The following is a 14,904-nucleotide window of genomic DNA, read 5'->3' on the forward strand; positions in this document are numbered from 1 at the left end:
TTTAACTTCGATCCAGGGTAACGAAGTTGGCTCGCGCTGGGGTGGCTGGAATGGATTCGCGGTAAATGAATTCCGCTTGAAACGGATACTTTTTCGTTTCCAGGGACGGGATGGGTCGCCTGGATGCGCGACACCTTCGTTGACGATTACGTGGAGCTAGTGTTCGAGTTCGAGGTAACCTGGATCTTCGAGGCGGTCCACATCTACACCAATAATTATTTCTCCCGCGACGTTCAGGTGGGTAATCTTTTAACGCGCCCCTCCTATAATTCCTACGAGCCAACGAGCCGCGTTAAAAGATCAAACTTTTAATGGCCAGCAGACCACTAGTTATAGATATGTATATATATATATATTTTTTCCAGCGGAACCGGGATCTGTGATGATTAAAAGTATCGAAGGAGAGACAAATCGGATCGATTATCGAATTTTATGTCGGAGAAAGAGTTGCGAGTTTAAATTCTGTTAAAGTTAAACCCGATCCGATGATATTTTTTGACAATTATGGGTCTATACAGATATCGAAGGGATAAACTTTGAAACAGGGAACTGTGTTTACGAGTTATTCTCGATAATCGATCTTTGGATTAATCATATCGATACAAATATATTTGCAAGAGAACTTTATCATATCGGTCTGATGAAAGATTCGAACATCTTTTCTTTTCTTCCTAAGAATTATGGTAATTAATTTTTTACACGAAATTTTTTTCAAACGTGTGATTGGTCGTTTCACAATTTCCAAGGTATTTAGATTTTTTCCTCCCCGATGTAAAAGAATATACTATCTCGAATACAAACGAAATTGTAATCGATGAATGGAAAATCGGCGTTGAGAGCAACACGCGCATTGAAATATCAATGCCGGACGATTCGTCCGTATAGTCCTTTCATTCGGATGAAAGGCCTCGCCATTAAAAGTGAGTCAGCCTTAAGTACCGGTTATTGCTCGCACGATGAGCCGCAGCAAATGGTCCATCAGCCAGCCCGCCCCTTTAAAACCGTGTATATCTCCTTCCCCGCTTCCTCCGTGGCACGTGGACTCCACAGCGCGTGAATTTTCCCCTCGACTTTCTCGATAAAGTCGCAGATCGTTGCGACCAGAATTAATCGAGAAAATTTCTTTGTCAATCGAATGATATTTCAACTAACCCTGAAAATTGAAACCGCTGACAAGAAACGGTTCAACGGCCATCCAATGGGAGAATGCGATTAAATTTATCGAATTACACAATGTATTATGTTCCCTGAATTAATTAACTATCTAATTTTCCGATCGTTATCGTTTCGAACGTATTGTCTTTCGTACGATATTATTCCGGCTTATACCGTTCCGATGAAATTTCGATTTAAATTTCCCGAGAAATTCGATATTCCGTTATTATTATCCGGCTACGTTTTAATTTTAATTAATCACGTACCTTAATTTATTACGAATTATTCGAAAACGAAAAAAAAGAGAGAGAGAGAGAGAGAGAGAGGGAAGGAATTCTCGTTCATCGATCGGAATTCTCTATGTGCGCCCAGGTATTCTCGAAAGCGGACGTTTGGTTCAGCGTAGATGGCGCCACCTACGAGGAGGAGCCATTGTCCTACTCCTACATACCGGATCTCGTGTTGGAGAACGCGAGAAACGTCTCGATAGGGTTGCACGAGCGCGAAGGACGATTTCTCAAGATACATTTGTACTTCGCCGCCCGATGGATCATGATCAGCGAGGTGGTGTTCGACGGAAGTGAGTATCCTCTTTCAACGGTTAGATAGAGATTGGACGGAGCCAATAACGATCCCGTGCCAAGAGTATTCTTCCGTTTTCTCGGCTAATTTCTCTTTTTTTTTTTTTTTTTTTTTTCTTAAATAATCAGAGAGAGCTCGTCGCGTTTTTACAAAAGAAAGATTTTCGAGTCGATTAATTATCATTTCACAAGGGTAGCAAGATCTGTCTCGATAACAGAGATGGTAACGAGAATCGGATTACCTCCGCGTTCGCCAACGCGTGACGCCGCGATAGCTTTTCAAACCTTTGTCTCCGAATATTTCACCTCCGCGCTCCCAATTTCATCGCATCGATTCTAATTGTCGCTCGGATTAAAGTTGCAATCGTTTCGAATCGAAGTTCCCGCGAATGTTTCCTTGGGGAATTTCCCCTGGCGAGTCCGGTTAAAAATAAAGTTTCACGGAAGCAAGAGGATCGAACGGGGAATTTGAAGGAAAAAAGGCTCGTTAACAGCGATACAACCGGTCACGGAAATCCTTATCTTCTCTTTGTACAATTTTTTTTTTCTAATTGGAATTTCATTTCAGAAATCAACGTTCTACGTTCGAATAATAACCGAGTTTTTGTTGTAAAAAGTATTTTCGCAAGAACGTTGCCCAAATACGTCGGATGGCTCTTCATGGATTTTCAGATTTTTAAAGATACTTTCGCGAATATTAATGTGGGCAATTTTTAAAAAATTGCGAGCGTGTTTAATTTTCTCGAGTGTCGAAACAAAACCACCCAAGGATACGGACGAAGAGGACAATGGTCACGCGTGAGGCTTTATTAATAAACAGCTTATCTCGAATAATGCGGGTAATCCGCAGCCGTTTAATGCGGGTTAAAATCGGAAGTGGAGGGAGGGTGGGTGAAAAAGGTGGGGGCTTTGTTGTTGAGCGAGATTAAGAAAGACTTAGAACGGTTTAATTAGCGAGACGCGTCCTCGTTCCTTGTTCCAGCGAATCCTTATGAAAACACGACCGAGGAGTCAGCATCCGAGCTCGGTAACGGGGAAATTCCAATGGACTCCGAGGTGGATCTTGACTTGCAAACAAGTAAGTGACTCGACAGCGGCGGCGCCATTTAATTCGTATCAATCCCGAGTTAATTTCACCCGGAGCATTCGAAACTTTTCCTCATCTATCCTATCTCTCACCGTTCGTCATCACTTGGAAAGAGCCTTAAGATTCGTCTGAACGGAAGAATTCTTTGCGAACAATTGGCAACTGTGACTCGTTGTCGATTAAGGGGGAAAAAAGTAAAAGTCTTGAGACGTGATAATAAGAAAATTAAGTAATAGAGATATATTTTATCGAGGAATAGGTCGTGAAGTGATTCAATTAAAATAAAGGAAATAAACCGTATATAGTGGGTTGTGCCTTTGTTCTACTATATTGAGCTCATTACGTCCCAAGGAGGTTCGAAAAGGGCAATAGATAAAATCGGAAACAGTGACACTTTGCGCATAAATATATAAAATACGAGTCTCGCTTTTACATATATGTATATATAAATTCAATATTTTATATACGTTCCAGTTTTCAAACTTTGCCTATAAAGTATAGTTCTAAACAAAATATATATATATGTATATAAAAGATACATATAGAAAAGATACAAAGTTTGGTAGCTAGAAACTGGAACACGGTGTACATACGAGTGTACATGGCATATAATATAGGTGTATAACTTCATCACGCTTAATTATTACCCTTTGTTATTTACCCTTTAACCGTGCGACTCTTACACTCTGATTAAAATTTGCCCGCTTGGTTGCACTTCATTTTAAGACTGTTACGTATATATATATATATATATAATAACCGTATCTTCTTAACTTGTATATTAATGCACGTTATTAAAGTTCATGGGATACTCGTTGCAAAGTAAAAGTCTCCAAGCATCCTACACGTTATACACTTTCAAAGAGATATCTGATGAAATACCCTTGTCATTAATTCGATGATTATGAAATCTCGTTTCTCGAACTTGATCTTGAAATTTTAACAAAATTCAATTCTCGTCGTATAATAATAATGATTAAACTCGAAATGGAGCATTAATTAAAAATACGTAAAATTCGTAATTTTATTTTATTCGAAAGAAAGAGAACTTTACTCCTCTTCTCGTCGAAAAAAAAAAACTCCACTCGAATTGTTCGTTCAAAGTGTGTGCAAAACACGCTTCTCACAAATTTAGAACAACTAAAGTGGAGGATCGATGTAAAAAAAAAAATGAAACGTATTTCAAAGATTACGATATTCGAAACGGGATATATTCCCTACAAATGATCAATTCAAACAGAATTTTCCAATGTCCATCAAACTCCACGTTTCCATCATTCCTCCTTCGTGTTTAAACATCCGGATTAACAATCGAATTACGCATTTGGAGGAGAAAGGAAATGTCCCTGTTTCTTACACCCCCTCTCCCTAACCATCCTCGTCCTCGACATCCGTTCGAAAATCAATTGCCCAATTTGTTGCCGTGCGATTATGCGACTCGAAAACAAGCCCTCGATCGAGTTTCGTTCCTCTTTGCGAGACAGTGAGAATACGTAAGGTTTGTCCGACTAAGGTAGTAACTTCATCAGCGGAACCAAGCCGCCATTCTTTGCCGGGAGGGCAACAGGGGAATACGATTAGAGTCGCGAAGTGGAACCGTTGAACGAAGAAACTTTGGATAGTTTGTAATTCGCGTAGCAACTTGGTCGTAACGTAAACAATTAGTCGGATTAAGAGGGTACTCGGCTCGTGGAAAACGTGGAGGTAAAAAAGAGGAGAGACAGGCGTTGATTTCTCCGACGAAAATCGATTTTATCGAGGGTGAAAGAGTCGTTATTCTTCCTTTTTTTCTTTTTTTTTTTTTTTACCGCGATTCAGCGATAGGATGAAACCAAAAAAAAAAAAAGAAAAAAATGGCGGGGCTATGGATACGATATTATCCCCCGAAACGTCTATTTTAACCAATAAAAATACATTGTCTTTTTTTTTTTTATCGTAGTTTTTATCGTACGTCATTTTGAGTAGAATGAATGAGAGAATGTTGCCTAAAACTGGTTCATCCTTGCCGCGTCAGTTGTTCTGAAAACTTTAATCACGGCTGAATGCATCGGCTTTAATTCAAGCAGGGAAAAAGCAGAGTTTTAGAGAACCATAACGTGATGAAACGTTTCTCTCTTTTTCCCCATTTTTTTCTCTTTCTTCTTTTACTTTTTTTCTTCTTTTTTTTCTCCCCTCCCCTTTTTTTTTTAGCTTCATGAAAACTCTCTACGCACTCTTTTTGAGGAATCGAATTTCCAATTATGGAAGAAAAATTTCCTATGTCGGGATATATCACTCTATTTTGTTACTCTTTTTTGTTATTCCATTCTATTCTATTCTTTTCTTTTCCTGTTTTCCACCATAAACTTGCTTTTACTTGCTTGTCAAAAAAATATTTTCCCCTACGATCATTAAGAACGAACCGCGATTCAAATTACCTCGTTTGATAAAATAAATTGCCAAGCTGTCTGATATTGCGTGTAAAACAGGAATATAAACAATAGGATAATCGGTACACTTGACGAGAAAACGTAGGCAAAGGAGTGAAACATCGAAGGCAAATAGGAAGGGGACGGGAAGTGGTCACGACACAGGCTTAATTACACGTCCCTGATAGACCGAACAACAAACGAGTCGTTCGTTTTCCCTGTGTCCAGAAATTCTGCTCAAAATGTTGCTCCTCTCGACTGTCGCGAATAAATCCCCGGTTTGGTCGCGATTATCCAGCGGAGAAAATAAAGAAGCGCATCGTTAGACACGAGTCATAACTAAAACGAGCGTACGCGAAATCTCGGTTTTTGTCCATTTGCGCGGGGCAACGAGGGAAGAGATAGCTTTAAAGAAAAAAAAGAAAGAGAAAAGAAAGAAAGGGAGAAAAAGGATCGATGTCTTTGGATACAATTGTTAATTCTATCTACTTTCCAATCAACGAAGGGATCTCAAGATCTCAAGAATTGAAAGACAAAATGAAATAAGGACGATTGTTTCTAAAGATATTCTGTGTAAAAGAATTGTCAACATTGAGATAATTAGACAACTGAGTAGACAGAAGATTAAGAGTAATTCAATTATACAAATGAAATTTTCGAATGAAGAAAATGAATCGAAAGATGGTCGCTCCCAAAATCGAAAATTCCATCGTTTTATACGTGCAATCTCGTTTTGGATTAGTTTCAAATTCAAAAAGAGGAAATTTCTAAATTTCGAGGTAGCCGATCTCCTCTCGCCTAATCTCTTCAGCTTTTTTAATTTAATTCGATCGAAAATTGAAAGGAAGATACGTTCAAAGAATGAACAACAGATTTCTCATCCCTCCCTCCAGTCGCGAATGCACAAAATTAAATTCAAACAAATTTAATAAATAAATCACGCGTTATTTAACAAGTCTATCCAAGCCGTGTACCTCCCACGTTTCAAAGCGCCCTCTTTAACTGACCGCACAAGCGACCGCAAAAATTTAACCTCGTTTACCAGCCGCGTTCTCGACAAACATTTTCGCACACACTTTCAAATAATCCAGTGGCGGATAACACTTCCACAGGCCAAGTTTACCTTCCCGACAAAAGAGAAGGAAGAGAGAAAAAGAGCGGTTGGAAAAAAGGGGGGAGGGGGAGGGGGGAGGAGCTTAATGACTGGATAAAGAGCGGGATTAACGGGAGGGGGGGAGGGAGAATCGAGATGGGCGAGGTAAGTTGGTGGTCGTCGATGTAAAATAGCCGGGTTAATCGGGCGAAAGTGGAAAATTAAGAAGAAAGAAACTCGAGCCCCGTGAAGGTGGTTAGATAAACAGATAAGTAGACGTGGCTTAATTAAACGGATAATCACGGTGCGATCGCGCCGTTCCGTTTCCGATTCGCGTTGCTGACCAAGATTGCTTCAAGATTGTTAAAAAAAAATGGTTGCCACGCGGTTGAAATCGCTACGCGACGAGGGAGAGGGAAAAGGGAACGTAGAATGGAGACAAGGAGAGGGAAAATAAAAGGAAAAGAAGAAACGAGAGCGAGTGGAATCCCGTGTGCGGGATATCGAAACAATGCGAGGCAGTATGCTCGTTTATGCCTGTTGATATTATCGTCGAGGGGGAGGAAAACACGAGTGTATTAGGGGAAAGAAAGGAGAGAAAGAGAGAGAGAGAGAGAGAGAGAGAGAAGAAAATGGTAAGAAATTCGAGGAATATCGTGAGAATGAAAAGCGAAAAATAAAAAGATAAGGATGAAGAATAAAAAAGAGTTGAAAAGCTTCCGGTGTGTCTTTGTTCATTTTCTTTCTTTCTTTCTTTCTTTCTTTCTTTTTTAAATCGATGGAAAGAGGATGTCGCTTAAAGGGTGAATTTTCTGGCTGGAATGGCCGGTGTACGGGTCCTTGGGGACCTGTGCTCCCGAATTAAAATCGAAATTGCTCGGACACGATCCATAGTACGAGGTAACACGAGGTTCCAGTTTTGCTCGTACCAGGCTTGGTGATAGAAGAAAATCGGTCTCCGAGTCTCTGGCCTCCTAAAGGTCTGAGATCTTGATCGCCACGCGAGGCCTCCACTCTCCGTTTATTTATTTCTCTCGTAAAACCGGAGGTCGTGACGCCACACTTCCGTTCCGAAGCGGGGCACAAGCCGCTCGGTCGATAAAGCAGCGGCCGACGTGAAAAATTGGAAGAATGTAACGGCGCATTGTAAAGTCGGTTTTATCGAAGTTGGCCGCACGAGTTCCCGTCTTTTTCAGACGACTCACTCTCCTTCCCCTCTTACGTAGCCACTTCTTATTTCTCTTCTTATTCCCTCGACCCCTTTTTCTCGTACACCCTTGTATTTTCTTTCCCTTGCTCATTCGTCCTCTTGTCCCTTTTCTCCCCTCCCTCTTTCTTTCTCGAGCTCCTCCAGACTTTTTCCTCCTCCTCCAAGTTTTTCTCGATTACGTAAACTTTCTCTCTCGATGAAACGACGATTAGCCGCGTCGCGATAAAATGTTTACGGCTTTTTAAGCGACAGAAAGGGTAAAGAAAGGAATTCCACGCCCCTTTTTTACGAGCGATAAAACGGTTTCTAGCGGAAAAAGATTCGTCCGCTTTCAGTCCACTAACCGGAATTGCCTCCCCCTCCGCCTCCTTATTATTCGATTATTCGCCCCTCCGCGTCGATAGATTTCGAATGCTCCGAGTTACATACTCGAGTGAAGTGAAAAATAGTTGAAAATTATCTCGATGATGGAAGGAATAAAAATTAAAGATTATTTGATATTTGATATTTTTTAAAATATTCAAACGTTATATATTTTTTTTATTCTCATTCCTCTTCACTTGGCACACGTCGATTTTTATGTAACAGTAGTAGTAGTAGTAGTAGTAATAAAAAGCATTCGTTTCGTTTTATTTGTGTAAAGAGAAATAAAGATACGGGAATAGGTTATCGTTCTCCATTAAAGCGAAACATTTGGCATAGTTACAGTAGCGGGAGAGGGTCAGGAATATTTAGAGGTACTAATAGGTGTTCTGACCGCCATTATCCTACTTCTCCTCGTGGTGTTCGCCATTATTCTCCTTCTGAATCGACGGCAAAAACTTCAAAGCTCGCCGACCGTTCTGAAAAATCCATTTGGATTCGCCATAAACATGAAGGTAAGGAGCAAGCTCATAAATATGCCGAAACTTTTCTTACACCGATAACACGGATTTTAATTTGTCATTTAAAGTCAAGCAAACTTTACCATTCTAATACGGCACGAGTCGACTCGTCGTTTCTCGATCCTCTTTTTTTTCCCCGTAGAAAAGAAAAAGAGAGAGAGAGAGAAAGAGAGAATTTTTTACTTCGTTCATCCTTCTTATATGCGCGAAATTAAATTATTCCAGCGGATATAATTTTCTCTCGATCGATACGAACGATACGAACGATTTTCAGGGCCTCCTCCTAAATTTAACCCCCGGTGGAATGCTGACAGAGACTGCCAATCACGTATCGCCGGACATGCCCGAGGACGGAAGTATGCACGAGTCTTTGACAATGGAACAATTCAATTCACCCCTTGTCAGCCCACAGTATAAATCTACGTACGCGATAGTGGCCACTTCCGGTGAGTTTTACAACATGAAATCCTTTGCTCATTCGTTCGTACGGCATTGATGAAATTTTTTTCGTAATCCCCGTCTCCCTCGTAATTAAACTCTCCATCCGATTATTCCCTTTATTGCCTAGTAGAATTTCAAAGAAAGTGCCACGCCACGTCTTGCCGCGCTATTCACTTCAATTGTTACTATTCTATCTTTATTTACAAGGGCGATCGAGCATATTTTTAGGAGACGTTTCTTTTCTATGCTGGTTCTAAGCGATATCTTTTCATATTCCCTTTATGGCGTTTACAAATTTTTTTTTTTTTACAAAGTGTTTAATTAAATAAAGTTAAATGTATATACACGGGACGTCGAGTAGGAAAAGGGAAATGAAATTGAGAAGATTAAATTAGATTTTTTTTTGTTATATAGGAGAAAATAAAATGGAATGAATATATTAAAGAATTTGAAGGAACTGTTACCTTTTTTTCCTTTTTTTTTTTTTTTATGTTAAAATGGTACATATTTGCATTGATTCGCGATATTGCATATTGCGCAATGTACAAATATAAAACAAAAATCGAAATGATCGAGATATTTTTAGAGAAATTGTTTTGTAATAAATATCGAACATGTTAGAAAAGAAATTTATAATATCAGTTTTAACATTTTTATTATCAAACGTTCAAAATTTTATCAATTGTCATCTAATTAAGTGATCTAATTTAATTGTATATTCATTATTTTCCTCTTTTCACACGCTCTCGTTCTTTTTTCCAAAATTTCCAAAATATCACTCATAAAATCGAAAGGCAAACTTCTTTCTTTCCCTTTAATTCTTCCAAAATCATGATCGAAAAATCATCGTTTCCTACAAATCTTTCGAGATATCGCGCAAAAATTTCACACAAATTTCCTGTCCTCACTCTGTGCTCGAAACTGTACTTGGAAAAAAGTACATACTTCGAACGTTCGATATTACAAAATATTTTCCGATAGAAAATAAACACGGAATTTCTGCCCAAGTATTCCTCCTCGAGGAGGCGGCTCGAAAGGGGTAAATAAATAAAAATCGATTTCTTTCAAGAATCCCCCAAAGAGCTGAAGGACGTGAACGTCACGGAGGAGAGCGTGCGACTCGACACGAGGCCGGAATCGACCGTGGGCCCGCCCAGTTGCTCCTCGTCGCCGACCAACTCGCCCGCACGCCACTCTCAACACTACAGGACCCTCCAAAGTTACACGAGTCCAACTGCGAAACTCAATATCGCGGCCACGTCTAATCACCAGCGGGACGTCGATCAGATCCACTCGAAACGCTGGCACACAGCGCCTAAAGAGAAACACAAGGTTCGACATCGTAAGATTTGAAAATTGATTGATAAACGGGTTCACGGATGGAATTTAAATTCCAACAGTAGGAAATGGTCTGAACGAAATGAAAGTAATTGCGATTGAGATTAGAAAAGAAAAAATTGAATAAGGATAGGATGGAATAGGTCGTCTTAAAGGGATTGAATTTCCATAATTGGTTTGCTGTCGCTTATAATTGGGGATCTTGCGGCGGAGGATCCGTTTGCAACGATTTCGAGAAAAATCGAAGGAATTTACGAGCTGCCTCGATTTCCTTTAAAATCTCCTAAAAGAATAATTATCGTTAAAATCGTTTTGTTGTAGTGACAAACAAAGAAAAAAAGTTTTACACGATTTATTTATTCATTAATCATAAAAATAACGATGCAATGACTCGAAATTTCATCTTTCTTTACACATCTATTCTACGCGTAGATCATGTCATCTCTAACTCAAACCAATTCGCAAATAAATACATCAGACGAAAAAAATTTATCATCCTCCGCTATCTAACTCCATATTCTCCAATAATTCTCCGATAATAAATCGCAAACTCTAACTTTGTTTCTTCTTAGTTCGAAAGAAATTTTCATTTACGAGGAAGAATATCGAATAAATCGGCTCGTGCCCACAGATACCCGCACCTGTCGTCAGCTGGAACATCGCGCCCAGCATGAACAAACCGTACAAGTGCAAGGAGATAGAGCCCACCAATATACCCCGCCAGTGCCTACGTACCACGGAGAAACTTGGCTCGAGGAACATCGGCGAGGTATGGCGATAAACGATTGGGAAACGACGCGTGTTATCTCTCTGATGCATGTTTCGCGATGATGAAACCACGTTTTTCCGAGTTGCGTTAATCTCTCGACCGGTCGTCAACCGTAACGAATGTTTACTCAGAAGTTTGATTGACAACAGAACCAATAGAATTGATTTTGTAATTAACGAGCTAATTAAGAGTTAGTTCTTCCCCTAAGAGTGGGTTTTATCTCACGACGTAGGAGAGCGCGTCGTTGATATTGTGATTAATTGATAAAGGAAATTAACGATAAATGTTTCGAAATTATGATCTCGAGTGAAATGAAAAAAACTGTTATCGTTTTTTGGAAAAATTAATTCGAATAATAATGAGTGACGAATGTTAATATCATTGGTGTAATATTATATATAGATATTATTTGCACGATTCCGCGATACACGATAATACGTTGATCAGCAAACTACACGGAAACTTCAGCCGCTGAACATCGAAGAGAAACGACAACGAAGCAACGAAGGGATAATGCATTTACTGTGTACATTATGCGCGTACAAGATGTGCACACGGACCCAGATTTCCGCGTCGATATACTTCCGGGATTCATTGGTTTATGTGTGCATTAGCGATAGCGAGTCGAAGAAGCTGCAAAGTGTCGTCTTCCAGCAGCCTCTTGGACGATTAAGCCGCATGGCTTCGTCAACTATGTATGCACTTACTAAACCTCCTCTTGTATAATTACTCATAATTCAAAAGATCGTTGTTCCATTAAAATAAAAAGATTACATACAAAATCCAACGTTTCCTCGTTTACATTCAATCCCAGATAAAAGGGATTAATTAACTCTGAAACGCGCGAAAGAATAAAATTCAATCATATCCAAAATTTTTTCCATCGATATACAACTTTATAACGCTGCTTCGAAATGTAAAAAGCTTCGAAACTTAGAAAAGACGAATTTCTCGGCAGCGAACACACTTCAATCCCAGATAAAAGGGATTAATTAATTCTGAAACGCGCGAAAAAATAAAATTCAATCATATCCAAAATTTTTTCCATCGATATACAACTTTATAACTTTGAAACGTAAAAAGCTTCGAAACTTAGAAAAGACGAATTTCTCGGCAACGAACATACTTCAATCCTAGATAAAAGGGATTAATTACCTCTGAAACACGCGAAAAAAATTCAATCATATCCAAAATTTTTTTCATCGATATACAACTTTATAACGCTGCTTCGAAACGTAAAAAGCTTCAAAACTTAGAAAAAAAAAACAAAACAAAAACTTAGAAAAGACGAATTTCTCGGCAGCGAACACACTTCAATCCTAGATAAAAGGGATTAATTACCTCTGAAACACGCGAAGAAATAAAATTCAATCATATCCAAAATTTTTTCCATCGATATACAACTTTATAACTTCGAAACGTAAAAAGCTTCGAAACTTAGAAAAGACGAATTTCTCGGCAGCGAACATACTTCAATCCTAGATAAAAGAGATTAATTATCTCTGAAACACGCGAAAAAAATTCAATCATATCCAAAATTTTTTCCATCGATATACAACTTTATAACGCTGCTTCGAAATGTAAAAAGCTTCAAAACTTAGAAAAAAAAAAAAAAAAAAAAAAAAACTTAGAAAAGACGAATTTCTCGGCAGCGAACACACTTCAATCCCAGATAAAAGGGATTAATTACCTCTGAAACGCGCGAAAAAATAAAATTCAATCATATCCAAAATTTTTTCCATCGATATGGAAACTTTATATATACAACTTTATAACTTCGAAACGTAAAAAGCTTAGAAAAGACGAATTTCTCGGCAGCAGACACACTTCGAAATGAGTTTTAATTACACTGTTACGGTCCACAGGCGATAGTGTGCGAGGCGGTCGGATTGGAGGACGCGGTGGCGGATGCGCCAAGATTGGTGGTTGCTCGCGTGCCCGCTTGCACGGGCGACATACGGGGCGGAAGTACGGCGGACCAGATAAGAGAGGTCCGATTTCTGTCCAGCCTGTCCGACCCGAACGTGGCGCGGATCCTGGGAGTGTGCGCCGTGGAACCAGTCCCGTGGACGATCATCGAGTACACGGAACTCGGTGATCTCGCCCATTATCTCCAGTACAGTGTGCCACTTACGGGAACGCTTAGGCCGAGCTGCAATTTGAAAGCCCTTAGGTGAGGAGAGCCGCCATTACCATTCTGCTCGATGCACGCGCGCGCCAAACGAGTTTCGCGCGTTTTTCGAAAATGGAATTTTCGAGCCCCGTCCCCCGTGCGTGATGCAACGATAATCCGCCGAGGCCGAGGCCGACCGTTTCACGGTTCAACGCTCGTCCGTCCCGTCGCAATTTTAACGCGGCACTGCGCTCGTTCATCGCGTCCCCGATTGATCTTAATGCCGCTTCCGCGTTATACGGCTTCCGATTAGGCCCGATTACGCGCCTTGTAAATTATCCTTGCCTTGTTGCGGCTCGTCCCTTTACGCGATTGATAATTGTTAGGGTTTAGAAAGTTTTTTTTTTTTTATTGGGGAAATTGAATTTTGTCCGCCTTTTTGAAATTGTTGTTTTGAGAATGATGCTTTGGTATTCGTTTTATTTTTTTATTTTTAATTGTCACGCTTCTTCTTCAGAAAATTCTATACATCCCTTGTGAAAATCTCGTTTAAAAATCCTTGCATTTCCAATTATTTATGTTAACAATTGTAAATTTAAGCTTCTGCGTTAAACGAGAAGATATGTACAATTTTTATTGCAAAAATTTCTCTTATCTGAAAAACATTCAAATCTTTGAAGTTAATCTCGTTCGCGTGAAAATCTGATCTTATTCCTCCCAACTTAAACGAGTTCAAAGCCAAGTTTTTTTTCCTTTCCTTTCAGCCAAAGTTGCCTGATGTACATGGGCGCGCAGATAGCATCGGGCATGAGGTTCCTCGAGTCGAAGAATCTCGTGCACAAAGATCTGGCGGCCAGGAACTGTCTGGTGGGCCGCTCTTACACCGTGAAAGTGACCGACATAGCGATGTGCAGTGACCTTTACAAGAAGGATTACAGTGATATAGGCGGCAGACCGCCGGCGCCAATCAGATGGCTGCCGTGGGAAAGCATTCTGTTGGTAAGAATTCATTCCAATGATGATCTTCCTCGAATAGTTAGGAATGGCCACAATACGCCGATAGACAGAGATGAACACGGTTTTCGATTCTACAGGACAGGTACACTTGCTCGAGCAGCGTCTGGTCGTTCGCCGTCACTCTGTGGGAAGTGATGAGCCTGGCCAGAGAGAAACCTTTCCAGCATTTGACCAACGATCAGGTGATACAGAACGCGGAACACATGTACTACGGGGCCGAGTTGCAGGTACGTTTCTAACTTTTCACCATTGATTACTTTAAACTGCTTATTTATTTTAATACATCTTTTTTTTTTTCTTTATCTCGTACCAATTGTAGTTGAATACGTATAAAAAGGGACTTATAAGAATACCGAGTTGAATAATCTTTCATCTTCGTCACGATGAGTGTAACGATGGATGTAAAAATGCGATAGTATTCAGCTTGCGCATCACGAGAAATGTATTCATAGAACGTTTGTGGAACGGATCGAACAAATTATAAATTGTGAAATTAACGAACAAAGTTAAGGGAATAAAAGATAAGAGAAATTTTATATCTTCGTTTATATAACGTCGTATTATTTTCAGATATATCTTCCAAAGCCCACAATGTGCCCGGAGGAGGTCTACAGGATGATGTGCTCGTGTTGGCGGAGGGACGAGACCTCGAGGCCGACCTTCAAAGACATTTACACGTTCCTGAAAAACATAATCTCGGACTATCGACCTGGTGCATAAAGAGACTCGGGTCCCGGTTAACTGTGATACACAAAAAAAAAAAAAAAAAAAAAAAAAAAAAAAAAAAAAAAAAAAAAAAAAAAAAAAA

General features: G+C 39.7%; 1 protein-coding gene across 2 annotated transcripts in view; it reads left to right on the forward strand.

Annotated features, from left to right (window-relative positions):
* The window catches only part of LOC122716582 (discoidin domain-containing receptor 2-like), a 142,306-nt gene extending 127,425 nt beyond the window's left edge, over positions 1–14,881 (forward strand). Inside the window, exons 7-17 of one of the 2 annotated variants that reach the window (XM_043939809.1) lie at positions 104–237; positions 1,528–1,735; positions 2,719–2,814; positions 8,237–8,412; positions 8,693–8,864; positions 9,929–10,191; positions 10,829–10,966; positions 12,832–13,139; positions 13,844–14,078; positions 14,174–14,323; positions 14,667–14,881. In XM_043939809.1, the coding sequence (XP_043795744.1) occupies positions 104–237; positions 1,528–1,735; positions 2,719–2,814; positions 8,237–8,412; positions 8,693–8,864; positions 9,929–10,191; positions 10,829–10,966; positions 12,832–13,139; positions 13,844–14,078; positions 14,174–14,323; positions 14,667–14,816 (2,030 nt within the window). In that variant the 3' untranslated portion in view covers positions 14,817–14,881. Of the gene's footprint in view, positions 1–103; positions 238–1,527; positions 1,736–2,718; positions 2,815–8,236; positions 8,413–8,692; positions 8,865–9,928; positions 10,192–10,828; positions 10,967–12,831; positions 13,140–13,843; positions 14,079–14,173; positions 14,324–14,415; positions 14,585–14,666 lie in introns of those variants that run through there. The other variant, XM_043939810.1, reaches the window with a different exon arrangement.
* Positions 14,882–14,904: the final 23 nt, after the last annotated feature.

The sequence above is a fragment of the Apis laboriosa genome, unplaced genomic scaffold, assembly GCF_014066325.1.
Source record: "Apis laboriosa isolate Shangri-la unplaced genomic scaffold, ASM1406632v1 scaffold47_cov149, whole genome shotgun sequence".
Lineage (NCBI taxonomy): Eukaryota > Metazoa > Arthropoda > Insecta > Hymenoptera > Apidae > Apis > Apis laboriosa.